This window comes from Aulonocara sp. 'chitande type north' Nkhata Bay, linkage group LG18 (assembly GCF_057382095.1).
Source record: "Aulonocara sp. 'chitande type north' Nkhata Bay isolate Kocher_YH1m ecotype deep benthic linkage group LG18, A_spYH_male_GT1.1, whole genome shotgun sequence".
In the NCBI taxonomy this organism is placed as follows: Eukaryota; Metazoa; Chordata; class Actinopteri; order Cichliformes; family Cichlidae; genus Aulonocara; species Aulonocara sp. 'chitande type north' Nkhata Bay.
Window position 1 is genome coordinate 12,822,444 of NC_141361.1, and position 14,265 is coordinate 12,836,708.

The following is a 14,265-nucleotide window of genomic DNA, read 5'->3' on the forward strand; positions in this document are numbered from 1 at the left end:
ACTTTAATCGTTCATTACTCTTTCAACTAGATGCAGAAAGATCTAATCACCTGCCTGAGTCTGCTGCTGAACAGGAAGTGCTGCTGTTACAGTAACGTAGGAGCACAGAAAACGTATAAATATATTGGTAACCACGGCAGGCTTTATTTATGTTTGTAGGCACACCTGCAAATACATATATTACACCAAGGAAGATGCTTTTAATTTAAAACATTAAATTGTTATGTTTTGTTTTATTTTATTTAACTGGCCAAGACAGTAATGCAAGAGATTTAAATAAAAATGTGCTTAAAATTGGCTTATTACACATGTCATATGGCATCAAACCAAACGGCAAGCCACTGCACAAAATGTAGTTTCCCAACTAATGGGTGGATCAAAGGCAGGATTTTATCAGATGTCTCCAGAGCCTTCAGCTCCTGAAGGGTTACTGCATGAGCAAGGAGAAGTCTATTTGGACGATTTCTTAGTGTTTCCCAAACCAGACAAGTTTCACACAAGCTAAAGAACTTTCTCTCCTATCCAGAAAAAAACAAAGATCAAGACACCAGAACAGCACACGGAAAGTGAAACATCATCTTCACAATAAAAGAAAAGGGTGAAGATATCTGTCAGAGGCCACTCCACGGCTTTAGTGAAACTTATCTGTTGGACCCAAAGCCAAATAAGACAGGACACAAATAAAACGGTGTGTAACAGATGGAAATAATCTAAAGCTCGCCTTAAGCTGCAAATCCTTAGAATTTGCGGTTTTATTTTGAAAATATGGAATAACTTAAAGGGAAAATCTCACCTAAGTCTAACCTTTAATAAAACTGGAACAGGCTTCTGTACCCTAATTACTGTAGCTCCTTGCAGGCAGAACAACAAAATATAAAACGCTCTAATATAGCTTCCACCATTTCTCTTCCATGTATTTAGGAACCTTATTTAAAATTGCTACAGCTTGATCTTCTTAATAAGGAGCTGCAAATATGTCTTTGTCCACTTTCACAAATTTTTGATTAGGCGTCCTCTTTCACCAGCGGAACTACTTTGGTTCTTTACCAGTGGTTATTGGGCTAATAAACTGACTTTTCCTGGACACCACTATAGGTTTAGCTTATGGCATGTTAGTGAACGCATGAATTTGATTTCACAATATTTTTTACAAGTAATTCGTAAAGTAGCGCATAAAATGATGGATGTACCTGTGACATTTGTGGCCTGAGATTGATCTCCTTTAGGTTGATAGTGTGGGGTCTTAGGTTGTTGAGTAGCTGGCACAGCAGCACCCCGTCCCGCAGGGTTTGCGCCAGGTCGAACACCTGCGCCGTGTCCGCAGTTACCCGGTGGTTCGCAGGCAGCACGTTGCAGCTGATCAGCCACATCGCACATTGCCTCCAATACTCCATGTTGGCGAAGAGCGGAATAAACCGCAGGCCAATGTTAAATTTAAAAACTTTGTCCGCTTATGAAGTCTGTGCACGGCATGGGGAAGAAGCTGTGTCCTGAGCCATCCTCATGTCTCTTCAAACTCCAGCATCGCCTCTGGAGGACAGACGAGCCGCTACAACTTATGAAAGCTGCACAGATGGGGGTGGCTGTTCTGAAACCCCCTGTGTTTGAGTGAACTTCCTCTTCCTTATTTTGTAATCTTTCCGTTCCTAAGCGTCTTATTTTGCTTGTTTGTTTGTTTGTTTTCTTAGTTATGTCCCCTTATTTATGAAAAGAGTCATGTGCAGAATTTTACGAAAAAAAGCTGTGGAAAATCAGGTCTTTGTAAGGCGTCTGTGCTTTTAACACATGAGCAATTGTTTAATCATACGTCTGTGCAGAAATGTTCTCCTGTTCGCCACATCTTTGTGAAAGAACATTGATTCACCTTTTTTTAAAACTTTAATTTCTCTACTAAAGTTGCAGGCAACGGATAAAAATATTCTTATTTACTCATAGATTTGCTGGTTTCTTTGTATTTGAGGAACTGTCAGTGATCATTCGCATGTTTCAATTAGAGCAAGGGGCAAATCACTTGAAACAGATTTAGTTCTTCTGCCACCATAAACACCACTTGAAAAGTCAGACGACCGCAGTCAGTGCCCTATACTGGCCAGACGGCTATGCACTGATATAGGGAACAATATAAAAAGACGTGGCTTCCATTGTGCATCAAAAGTATTGGTAGGAAATTTGTCAGAACTCAATAAGCATGCGTGCAGTTATCAAGGATCGCGATTTTTATGCCGTGATAACGCCAGAGCATTTTACAACAACCTGTAGGGGGCGCCAGAAACGTACAAGCTTTCTTCAAAATCATTGTGGATTACAGCCTACTCGACATAATTGTCATTTTATGACAGTTGTGTTATTTGTAAGCCCGGGCTTTGTGGACACATATCCCTTGGCCTTATAGGTGAAAACCAAAAAGGTCCCAAAATTAAAAAGTCCCAATCAGCCACATACACTGAAGTTCCCCTACCCAGAAGACTTGGAAATTTAAGGCTACCATGATGGATTGAGTCTAATTTACATTATGTGGAAAATTTAATATGGATAAACTGAGCAACATACACTCAACAGTCGCCTCACAACAGGCATCTCGGTGAACTGTATAAATGAATGAATACGCTTGTGCTAGTAGTATCATCGTTAGACTGAACTTGGATCATTGCAGTCTTTGTTCTGTGCTCTAAAGAATCACATGTAAGTAAGTGTGTGAATGAGTGTTTGGGGGGGGGGGGGGGGGGGGGGGGTGTTCAGTGGTTTGTTAGGCTATTAATATGACCTTGTAGCCTCCGGTGTTATTCTTGCTGTTTGCAATTGGTCTTGACCTTAATAACCTTTACATTTTGTTCAATAGAAAAACATTTAAATGAAATAATTAAACATTTGCAATTTCTTTTCAGTGTTTTGCAAATTCTGCGTTTTGCTGATGTTCAATAAATTAAATGTTCACTTGAATTAAATATAAACTAATTTTAAGTATTATTAATGTGTTCTTATTTTTATTATCATCATCAATGTTATTATTATTATTATTATTATTATTATTATTATTATTATTATTACTGTTGCGGAGGAAAAGAAGCGTTGATATGAAATATAACTTGTTCTCATCCACTAGCTTGTATTGTATTGCTGGCTTTTTTAAAGATAATCTCACTTTGTGTGCTGTAGAAGAGATTCTGCCTGTTTCTTGTACTGTAATTAGTCAATATGACCCATCCCAGTGGTCTCAGCAACTACAGGACAAAGGTTTTTGCGCATATCGTCTTGTTCATACTATTATTATTATTATTATTATTATTATTATTATTATTATTATTATTATTATTATTATTATTATTATTGTCGTTGTTGATGCCGATGGTTAATCTCTGCGTACCAAACTTCCGGTAGAAAAAAAAACATGCGAGCACGAAACCGGAAATGTAACTAGAAAAAAAAAGAAAAAAAGAAAAAGCTGAACCGTCAAAACATAAACAGAGCAGGCAATCTTATGTGAACGCAGCTAGCTCGCAATATAGTCTGACTTTTCAAAAAAGCTTTATGCACGCATTCCTCATGTCGTGTGTTTTTCGTCATAGAGTTCCTAGTCAAGGCACTTAGCTCATTTGCTGAGTAGCGAGGTGGAGCAAATAAATCTGCAATAAAGATTAAGACTAAACTAAGAAGTACGCCTCGTCGGGCCTTCGACTACAGGTAACGCTAGCTGTGCTAGTTAGCGAGTATAAGCAATGCTAGCCGCTTGTTTGCATTTTGACCAGTAGCTGGTTAGTTGTGCAGCACAACTTAGAAAACTGTGTTTTAGTTTCGACATTTGTTAGCCTCGAGTTTGCTAGGTAGCATTAGCTTATGGTAATAACTGTCAGGCAGTCAAGCAGTTCTTTTATACAGGACAATACATAGTTAAATATCACAAAGCAAAACAGGCCCGTGATTCGGCTAACAAACGACTTCGTTTGTTTATATCTTTACATGCAGCGGTGTATAGCTTGTAAAATTAGCCAGACTGTTAGTTTGGAAGCTACGGGGCTAACAGGTAACTTGTACCCTATTGCAAATAGTGTCAAGTCGCTATTTGGCAAGAGCTTATCAAATGAAAGCCGTGGCGTCGCCTCGTTTATAGCACACAAACTATCCAGTCTGATTTTGAGTAGTTGTCAATGCACCATTAATTTTGTTTTTGTGTCCAACACGAGGTTGTACCTCGGGTCGACGCAGGACTTCACAGATACAATGGCTGAGGCTGACGGCAAATCCACGGTGCTTAACGGTAAAACAAGTCAGTTTATATACTAATGACAGCAGTGCATGGTGTCATACTCCGCAGCAGTCATCAGAGTTCATCAGAGAAAATGTTTGGCTTCAATAGGTGGCTCTGAAGAAAAGGAGCCTGGAGAAGACCGACACAAAGAGGGGGATGCCTCTGGAAGCAAAGAGGGGCAAACACAGTCTTCCTCTCTAAATGGTAACTCTTATAGTTTTAGTATGGTGGAAAAATTTCATAATGAGTTTTTCCTACTATATATGACTAACCATCTACATATTTGTCTTTTTCTTTATGTATTTTATGAATCTCCCTATGTGACAGTGTTGCTTTAACCTTATATTGGGCGTTTCTATTTCCATAGCTCCCAAAGAAACAGCCGAAGCATCTGGAGACAAATCTATGCCAGATGTAGAAGGAGAGACGGGCACAACCAGGGAGGGAGAAGAGGATGAAGATACAGACAGCATGGACGGCAGCGGCCTCTACTCTTTAACTGAGGATGGTGAAAGGGAGAGCGAGGGAGGAAGGCGAGAGAAGGCCAAAGAAAAAGATGGTGGGAAAAGGGCAGCTAGAAAGAGAAACAGACCTGGCGGCGGCACTAACCACTCCTCAAGTTCAGATGATGATGACGACGACGATGATGATGATGAAGAAGAACAGAAAGATGATGATGACGACGACGATGATGATGAAGCTATGGAGGCATGGCTCGGGGCAGAGCTCCGTGACATGCGTGGTCCTGTGTGGCGGGCGGTACCCTCGCTGCGCTCCAGAGAGATCGGCAGGGACTCACACCAGTTTGTGAGGCGCGTGTGTGGGGCTCGTGGCCTCGTGCAAAGGCTGGAGCTCCAAGGCCGATTAGAGAGGCATACAGGTTGTGTCAACACATTGCATTTCAATCCATCAGGCACACGCCTGGCATCAGGCAGCGATGACCTGCGTGTGGTGATCTGGGACTGGGCCATCCGTCGTGCTGAACTGGAGTTTGACAGTGGACACAAGAGCAATGTCTTTCAGGTAAAACACAAAAATAGGACTACGGTAGAGGTTCATTATTAGTTAGTCCTTTAGTTATTTTTCCAAATAAATGTTAGTAATAGTAATGTGTTAGTGTTCGATACAGCAGAAGGAAAAATCTGTGGGGGGTTTTTAATGTTCTAAAAACTTCAGTTTCCTTCAAGAGTTAATAAGATGATGTTTAAATTATTGAGTAGTTTTTTAATATTCTCTTCTTCTCTTATTTGATTGTTTGTTGTTGAGACAAAATAAGTAGCTTTCTGGGACTTTTTCTTATAAGAAGCTATAATCATTATACCACAGAAACAGTGATAAAAAAGTAGAATGTGGAAACAAGACTAAGTTAGAGACAAGCAGTAAATTGCTATTTGATGATTTATTTATTGTTTTTATTATTTTATAATAATCCATTATTAAAAAAAACCAAACTTACAAGACAGATTGAAGTGACTAATTCATGAGCATAATTTAATCAAGTTAAATTGTGGTTATAAAATGCATGATTGGGCTACCCTTGGCTTTAATTTAGGCAAAGTTCCTGCCTCACAGTGGGGACTCCACCTTGGCCATGTGTGCTCGTGATGGTCAGATCAGAGTGGCTGAGCTTTCTGCCACACAGCGCTGCAAGAACACGAAACGGGTTGCACAGCATAAAGGCGCTGCACACAAGGTCTGTGAGAGGAAATCTTTGTCCAGTGGTGTTTAAGACTCTTAGAGACAGCTGAATTGGTGTCATATCAATTTTTTGTTTTGTATTTTTTAGCTGGCCCTTGAGCCAGATTCACCTTGCTCCTTTCTGTCAGCTGGAGAGGATGCTGTTGTATTTGGTATTGACTTGCGTCTAGACCGCCCTGCCAAGTAAGAGTCAAGATTTTTTATTATCATTATGTATTCACATAACTGAATTCTGTGCAATGGCTCTCAGCTAAGTACTATTAAGTTTCACATTCAGCTAGTTTTGTCACAGTGAGTGTAGAGTGAGACTTGCTGTGGATTGACAAAACTGTCTTGCGCACCATGTGAGCAAAACACATAAACAGATTAAAATTTTTTTTAGGTTGATCAGTGGTAATACTGGTGTTCTTTTGTGTCTCCTTGTATCTTTGTGGTAGTAAACTGGTGGTTGTAAAGGAGGGTGATAAAAAAGTGGGGCTGTACACCATCTTTGTGAACCCAGCAAAGACACACCACTTTGCTGTTGGCGGGAGAGATCAGTATGTGAGGTATGAACCAGGGAATAGTAAAAATGCTTTTTTCCCCACTCTAAAGAATCCATTATCATTGTGGTATGATACAATTTTGTCACTTAAATGTTATTCTTTGACTCTTTTTCTCTTCTGACAGTATTTTGTTTTCACTTTCTTTAGGATCTATGACCAGAGGAAGATTAATGAAAATGATAACAATGGTGTACTGAAAAAGTTTTGTCCCTCACATCTGGTATCCAGTGAGTCTAAAACCAACATAACCTGCCTTGTGTACAGTCACGATGGCACAGGTAAAATAAGTTTTCTCATTCTTTTCTTATTCTATTATGAACATTTTTAGAAATATTTCTTAAAAATAAGGACACAGACCCTTGATAATTCCTCGATCTAGTCTTTTTTTTTCTTTCCTTTTTTTTTTTTTAGTTCAAACCTCTTCCCTTCTTGTGTGATGTGATGCAACCACTGTGCAATCTCAGTGACATTGAAATAGAACTAGGAGTTAGCTCACTGACTAAAATTCTAGGATTTTTCTTCTTCTGAAATGTGTATCTTTTGTAGAAAACCAATAAGGTCAGATAAAGTGCCAATGACACCAATTTATCAACTTTTGGCTTGGCATATATAAATGATGTGTGCATAGTCAAAAGTTATGAAAGTCATGACTAACTTCTGCCTTTATTGCATTAAAGGAAATTAAGCAAATGGCTGTTTGACATTTTCTGTATGTCCAGAGCTCCTGGCTAGTTACAATGATGAAGACATCTACTTGTTTGACTCCGACCACAGTGATGGGGCAGACTATCTCAGGAGATATAAGGGTCACCGCAATAATGCCACAGGTACTACTTTTTAAAATTATTTTAAATAAGCTGTATAAGGTATAGACAACTCTACAAAATAAAGCTGTCAGCAGGTCATTTTTGCGTTTCTGGCATTGATATAATACCGTCCTCTTGCTCACAGTGAAGGGGGTGAATTTCTATGGGCCATGCAGTGAGTTTGTGGTCAGTGGCAGCGACTGTGGGCACATCTATCTATGGGACAAATACTCTGCTCGTATTGTCCAGTTTATGGAGGGAGACCGAGGAGGAGTGGTGAGTGGGAAAGTACCACAGATTTTTTTTGAATGAGACAACTTTGTAAGACCCTTTAGATCAGCGGTCCCCAACCCCCGGGCCTCGGACCGGTACCGGTCCGTGAGTCGTTTGGTACCGGGCCGCGATAGTTGAGGCTCAGGTCTGAAATGTATGGTTTTCAGGGTTTTTATCATTTTTCAGCGTTATTTTGTTATTGTTTTTATCGTTAACTCGGTGTTCCTGAGTCTTTTCGCGTGTGTTATGAATAAATCTTCTTTTTTTTTGGTACCGATACTAGTTTTATTTTGTTGTATTTATCCGCGACACCTTAAAGGCCGGTCCGTGAAAATATTGTCGGGCATAAACCGGTCCGTGGTGCAAAAAAGGTTGGGGACCGCTGCTTTAGATGTTGAAGGTTTCACTCCAATAACTTGTTTTTAGTAGCAATTTGCAGCATCAGACTTATGTATTTATACTTTTAAGTTTTCATTTTTATATATAAATTAGAACATCAATGTGTTATCTGCTGTACGTTTGACCTTTGAAAACCACAGGTGAACTGTTTGGAGCCACATCCACATCTGCCAGGTATGGCTACCAGTGGGCTGGATCATGACATCAAACTGTGGGCCCCCACAGCTGAAACCCCCACAGGACTCAAGGGTCTCAAAGAGGTATTGTATCCTGTTTTATTGTGTGAATTCAGACAAATGAATGCTTTACAATGATGTAATTGTGATATTGCAGATACTCACACAGATTTTTAATGAATCCAGTTTAAGATTTTATCTAAACTACTGAAAGTGAAAACGGAAGTAAATGTGCCCCAACACATTTGCCTGTTTGACTGTAAAACCTAATGTGTACAGACCTAATTTCATCTGTACAGTTGCTATTTATGTGAGAAGCCGACCGCTTGTGTGTTGTGTAACTCCACTTTGTCCACTCTGTGGGTAAAAAGTCCCCATTGTTTAGCATTAGAGGACCAACGTTGAAACATGGAAGCCTCACACCCAGAATGAAACAGATATGTTATAACTGTTTTATTTATTTATTTATTAGTCACTGTGATAATTGAAAATTTTCATCATACAGTACCTTTAGACCTTCCTTCCGGGAAATCTGACTGCATTGTTAGGCCGCTGCGTTTTTTTGTTTGGTCTGGAAGAGGCATTACACCAATTCTTTAGAAAGAGATCAGCAAATGACATTTACTTGGTTCACAAATGGTAATGAAGGATTTAACCTACTGTAATGGGTAGATGAATGTTGGCTAAACAACCAGTAACAAAACAGCTACTCTTGGGCTTAAATTAATTTCAGTGGTAATATAATTGTATTAAATCTTACTTTATAACATATACTCTCTTTGCATCAAGGACATGGACATGTTAGCTAATATTACACCCTCTCTGTCCTCCATATTCACACTCATTTTGTTTTGTTTGAGAAGGTAATGAAGAAAAACAAACGGGAGCGTGACGAGGACAGTGTGCGCCACGGCGATCAGTACGACACCCAGCTGTTGTGGTTCCTGATGAGACACATGAGAAACAGGAGACCTGCAAGGGTGAGATCTCAACAAGTCCAAAATTACTTTCTTTTTTGGGGGGTAGGGGTTGGACAGGGATTGACAGGGAAGAGTTAATATTTTTGAAAAAAGTTATGAAAAGTGTCTTTAGGGAAGCAATTTTCTAATACATCTATGTAATGTCTCTGCAAAAATAATTTATGTTGGAAGAAAATCTGAAAAAGTAACAATCCAATATGTTGAAAATGTTTCAGTTTTCTGAAAAGAACAGATGGGATGTTTTAGGGCTGTTCGATATAACGATATATATCGTTTGACGATATAAAAACATCTATCGTTTCATTTTACGCTATCGTTTGTTTCGTGGTGTCGCAAAATAAACTGTTTACGGCAATATTTTTTCATCGTTTTGATGGTCACTGTAGTGGCTATAATAATTTCTTAAAGTTCTCTCTTTCTCTTATATGTAATATAACCACGCTACGGACGGACAAGCGCCTGTTTTTATGCGTTGTGGTTAGCAACAACGATGGTAACAGCATCGCGTGTCCGCTTGTTTATGTTCCACATAAACCTTTCACAATAAAGCTCAAGATCCTGTTGAGACTTTTCAAAATGAACTGAATCACGTGAAAGAGCAGATTATTTACGGATGAGAAGTAAAAAAGAGCCGCCAGGTGCTAAAAAATAAACCTTAGACTCAAACATTAGAACAGGCAACCCGCAGCACGCCGTGTAATAAATACAACTTATGTCCAAAAATGTATAGTTTCATGCATCGGTTAAAACACTCGACTCCGGGTGAAGGACGCGCAGCTGGAAACACTTCACGCAAGTCGAGTTGCCTGAGATTCACAGAATTTACAGGAAATGTTAAATTTTTGTGATTTATATTGTTATCGGGACGATGGAATTCTTATATCGGGATATGAGATTTTGGTCATATCGCACAGCCCTAGGATGTTTGCATGTGACTCATTTAACTTGCTCATTGTCACTTTTCTCTGGTTCAAATCCAGGCCCGCCGTGAGGGTGCAGATGCAGACACAGATGATTCTTGGAGTTCTCCAGATTCCTCAGATGAAGAGGACGGAGGTCCAGATCACGTCCAGTGCATGTCATCATGAGCCACACACATACATAAACACACACACACACACACATACATAAACACACACACATACATAAACACACTTTATTGCCCTTGAATTGATGCACATAGGCAAGCACTATTGACACACTGGCACATTCAAACACTGACGAGCCACAGACTTTTTTAACACACAAACACAGATAAACACACATTTACTTAAACATACTGTTGAAGCAGAGTGATAGTGACAGAGATGCTTAGCACCAGGTTTCTCAGCAGTTACGAGTGTGCATATGGCAACTACAGACACACTTCCAGAATCCCTTTCTAGTTTTGTTTTTTTGAGACTTTTTCAAAGAGGTGAGGTTAGTAACTGCTTTTACACCCCTATGAACCATTTGGAGGTCCTTGGCTGTCCATACATCAATTAAATGCTCTGTCTAGGCCCAGAATGATGTACTGTGTGTATATGGCAACATATACATCCAGCTTTAGGCAACCTGTAGTAAGCTATACATCACCAGCACACAATCCCCTTTCTCTTAGTAACACACCTCTTGCTTTTGACTTTTCTGTGTTGAGGAGGGGTTTATACACTCAAGCCATCCCCTAAATGTGACTTCCTTTAAGATTTGAACTTTGAGGGAGAGCCCAGCGGCCCCCGCTCCCAGTATCATACTGATTCTTAGGCTGTTAGCTCAAACAGCTGATTGCATCTATCACTTGTTTGCTCCCAGAGAAGTACTAACTCTCTACGTGCTGCATTATCCTACATGCTGCCCTCAGCCACTCCCTCCTCTCCTCCTTCCATCATCTGCCCCCATCACTACTGAGTGCACTTTGAATCAGGGATGCTTTAGTTTGAGAGACAGACAAAATGTGCACTGAGTGTGTGATAGGAAAATCCAGTTTAGGTTTTTTTGGGGGTTTTTTTATAATGTTTTTTTTTTTCTGAGACGGGGGTGTTTTGCACTTAAGTGTTTCATGACTTGAGAAGAGGTGGTTTCCTTTGTTTTGACCAGCCTTTCCTCACCTCTTTCTTCCTCTTCCTCCCTCAGTCTCTATTTAGTTCGCCTCTCAGTGATCACAGAAATTGAGAGGTAGAAGGTGTTCAGCATATGTGTAGGAATTAAGGACTGATTTGGGGCTCTGTTGGGGAATTTGTCATTTTAAAGAGCCAGAAACGACCTGGATTAATTGCAGTTGAAACACTGCCTAAGAGCCAATAGAGATGGGAGTGATAAAGGGCTGCAGATGTTTATGTGGTTCCTTAAAGAAATTTGGACATTAACTTTCATTTTCTTGCCATGAATCTTGAACAAGGGAGAAATGGCTAGCCTGGTTCAGTCCACATAGCAGCACATTTGAATCTCTCCACTTATCACATTTTATGTTTGTTTAAGCTGTATGACAATCTTAATTGTCACTGAGGATGGTGGAGAGTAACCAGAAAGGAAGTTTTCTAGGCTTTGAGATTTGGCTTAAAAAATTGACATACAGTGTTATAACTTAGTGCTTATTAGTTGGTTTGGTTATCTGGACAGACCCAGCCTAGCCACATCCCTGGGTTGCATCCCCTTTGTATAAAACAATGCTAAGTACCTGATGGTGTTAGCTTCACATTTAGTATATTTAATAAGCCTGACCAATGTATCATCTAGCTTATGGCAAGAACAACAACAAAAGAAAAGGTTTAAAATGAATTCCACCTGAGCCAGGTCAGGTGTTAGCAGCCAGCACATCACTCCTGTCTCTGTGCTGTGTTGACAGCAGCTCAAAGATGAGGATGGGGGGTAGGAGCAGAGTCAATATGCTTGCCAGTCATTTGTTGTGTGAGAGCGATAAAAGTCCAGCTTTTCTCATTTTCTATGAGAACTGTAGTTAGTTGAATTTATATGTATATATATAAATATATATTAAAACTGTAAAAAAAGAAAAAAGAAAAAAAAAGACTTTAGCAAATGCTGTTCGACTTCAGAAAAAAATGTCAGAACATTTGATTGGTAATGATCCAGAGGTTTATATTCTATATGAGGACAAAATACTTTTAAATCCAGAGAAAAACATGTCTTGACATGACCATTTTCTGTTTTTTTTCCTCTTCTTATGACATCTGTTATAAACAGAACTGCTATCATTTCAAGTATTGACTTTTTCTTTTTTTCTTCCCAGAGAAACAAAAAGCAGTGTTTCCTTTCTAGATATCAATCCATGATTTGAGACAGTTCTATCCAGATGTTCCCACTGGCTATTTTGGGTATCTTGTATACATATTACAGCTTTTGATGAACAGTTTTTTCCCCACCACTGCCTAATATTGCGTTCTACCAGTTCAGTTGGAAATAAGTACGATTCGTGCAATAAACAAAAACAGTGCTCTTGATGTTGTCATTTTATGGTCTCATTCTTTTGCATTTGTTAAAACACTTGCTTGCCCTATTGTGTGTGTTTAAAATGTTGTCATTGGATTTGCAGAGACCTTTCTTGTGTGTCTTGTGGTAGCAAACTGGTGGTTGTAAAGGAGGGTGATTAAAAAAAACAGTGGGGCTGTACACCAGCTTTGTGAACCCAGCAAAGACACACAGAGACCTGTTTAGGTTTTGAATGTTTCAATCACTATTGCTCTTTTTTTAAACTGTCTCATTTAAATGTTCACTGCTAAGGTTTACTAATTTCTAATGATGTACTCATCCACTTCATTGATGCTCGGTCAAATATGAAAATAACACAGACAATCTAAAATATCATCACTTTGACTCTCATATTCAGGTAAATTGGTCCATGGCTCCATAGATTTTAGAAGGGCATAAAACATGATTGTAGTACAATCATGAATATCATGCTGTTTATTAACAGATTGATTTTTAAATTGCCATTAATGTTGCTAAAATATGAAAAATTGTAACTGATAATGAATCTTAAACAGTTTGCAAAAAATAAGATGCACAGAGGACAGAATTATAAGCCTGCCTTTGAAAAATTTATGTTAAACAGAGAATTTCTTTTAAACACAACTTTTCCAAACATACTAGATGTGTTTTTTTTGTTGTAGGAAGACAAAGTGAGGACCTAGACCATATTTGCTGACTCAAAGATCTTTCAGACTCCTAAGATATCCTCTTTTCTTCATGATTTTTTTCTACATTGATGAGATTCCCAGCTACGGACCAGGGCTGCCTCCAGAACTTTTTCATAGGGGTGGCCACTAAAAATATTGGGGTAGCACAGCAATAACAGAATTTCCAGTTTTCTTATGCTGTTGTCAAATATACTTAAAACAGATAGCAAAAAAAGAGAAAGAAAATAATTCTGTCTACTTAATTTCCTGTTATTAAAGTTGATATCACTGAAAATACATACATATGAAAACCAAATATAATTTTTAATCCATAAAAACCTGTTTTCATAGATTGATTGTAGCGTGTCTTCCTCTCTTTTGTACTCAAGTTTATTAAAATTAGTACCAACATAGACAGTGTTGCCAGAGGAAGGGGGGGGGGGGGGAGCTAGCAAATTTTAGGGGGGTGGTCAGTGCCTGTCATTTAGCCGGAGATTTGCAGCAACTAAGGAATGTTTCCAGCACCTCGTTTAATCTATGCCATGAAAAACTGAGGCAGTGGTAGGTGAGTGTATATACAGTTGCTTGCGAGACTGCTGATTTCCATCTGTAATTGTAATCTGTTATTATTATTATATGTTATTATAATTGCTGAATTCCATTTAGCTGCTGCAGTCTCAGGTTTCATGCTGTTTAGGCTGTATTCTAATAGAGCTCAGTTATTGTTTATAGGTTTCTCCTACAAAGAGAATCACAATTCCTCCAGTTTAATTAATGGAATTGCATTTTTCTTCCATATGTAGCCAGTTTGCACAACAATCAAAGCCCTCTGCTGTCTAATGTATAATTTGGGATTCTGGTGTGAGGGTTCAGTACTGAGGTAAGTAGCCCTGAGCAGAAAGCATTGATTGAAGTCTCCACTCCTACACTTTTTGTTCATCATATATCTGACAACTTTGGCATGGTCTTTCCTTTCAATTGCCTCCTCCGTCTTACGCCTGTGACAAGCACGCATTTCTCCAAACCAGAG

The 14,265-nt window shown here is 39.1% G+C and overlaps 2 protein-coding genes across 4 annotated transcripts in view; one reads left to right on the plus strand and one right to left on the minus strand.

Moving 5' to 3' along the window:
* LOC147308116 (guanine nucleotide exchange factor VAV3-like) overlaps positions 1 to 1,518 on the minus strand; it is a 52,110-nt gene extending 50,592 nt beyond the window's left edge. For both annotated transcript variants that reach the window (XM_086272136.1, XM_086272135.1), the window contains exon 1: positions 1,191 to 1,518. In XM_086272136.1, the coding sequence (XP_086128262.1) occupies positions 1,191 to 1,394 (204 nt within the window). In that variant the 5' untranslated portion in view covers positions 1,395 to 1,518. The remainder of the gene's footprint in view (positions 1 to 1,190) is intronic.
* A 1,895-nt stretch (positions 1,519 to 3,413) lies between these two features.
* Positions 3,414 to 12,568, plus strand: dcaf8 (DDB1 and CUL4 associated factor 8). 2 transcript variants are annotated; one of them, XM_086270829.1, is made up of 13 exons: positions 3,414 to 3,681; positions 4,182 to 4,264; positions 4,355 to 4,450; positions 4,614 to 5,269; positions 5,799 to 5,939; positions 6,033 to 6,127; positions 6,382 to 6,492; positions 6,637 to 6,767; positions 7,209 to 7,316; positions 7,441 to 7,571; positions 8,108 to 8,227; positions 9,007 to 9,123; positions 10,104 to 12,568. In XM_086270829.1, the coding sequence occupies exons 2-13, from the start codon at positions 4,219 to 4,221 to the stop codon at positions 10,209 to 10,211; spliced, it is 1,860 nt and encodes a 619-aa protein (XP_086126955.1). In that variant the 5' UTR covers positions 3,414 to 3,681; positions 4,182 to 4,218; the 3' UTR covers positions 10,212 to 12,568. The 2 variants fall into 2 exon arrangements, with proteins under 2 accessions (XP_086126955.1, XP_086126956.1); XM_086270830.1 differs by having other exon boundaries at positions 4,182 to 4,255.
* Positions 12,569 to 14,265: the final 1,697 nt, after the last annotated feature.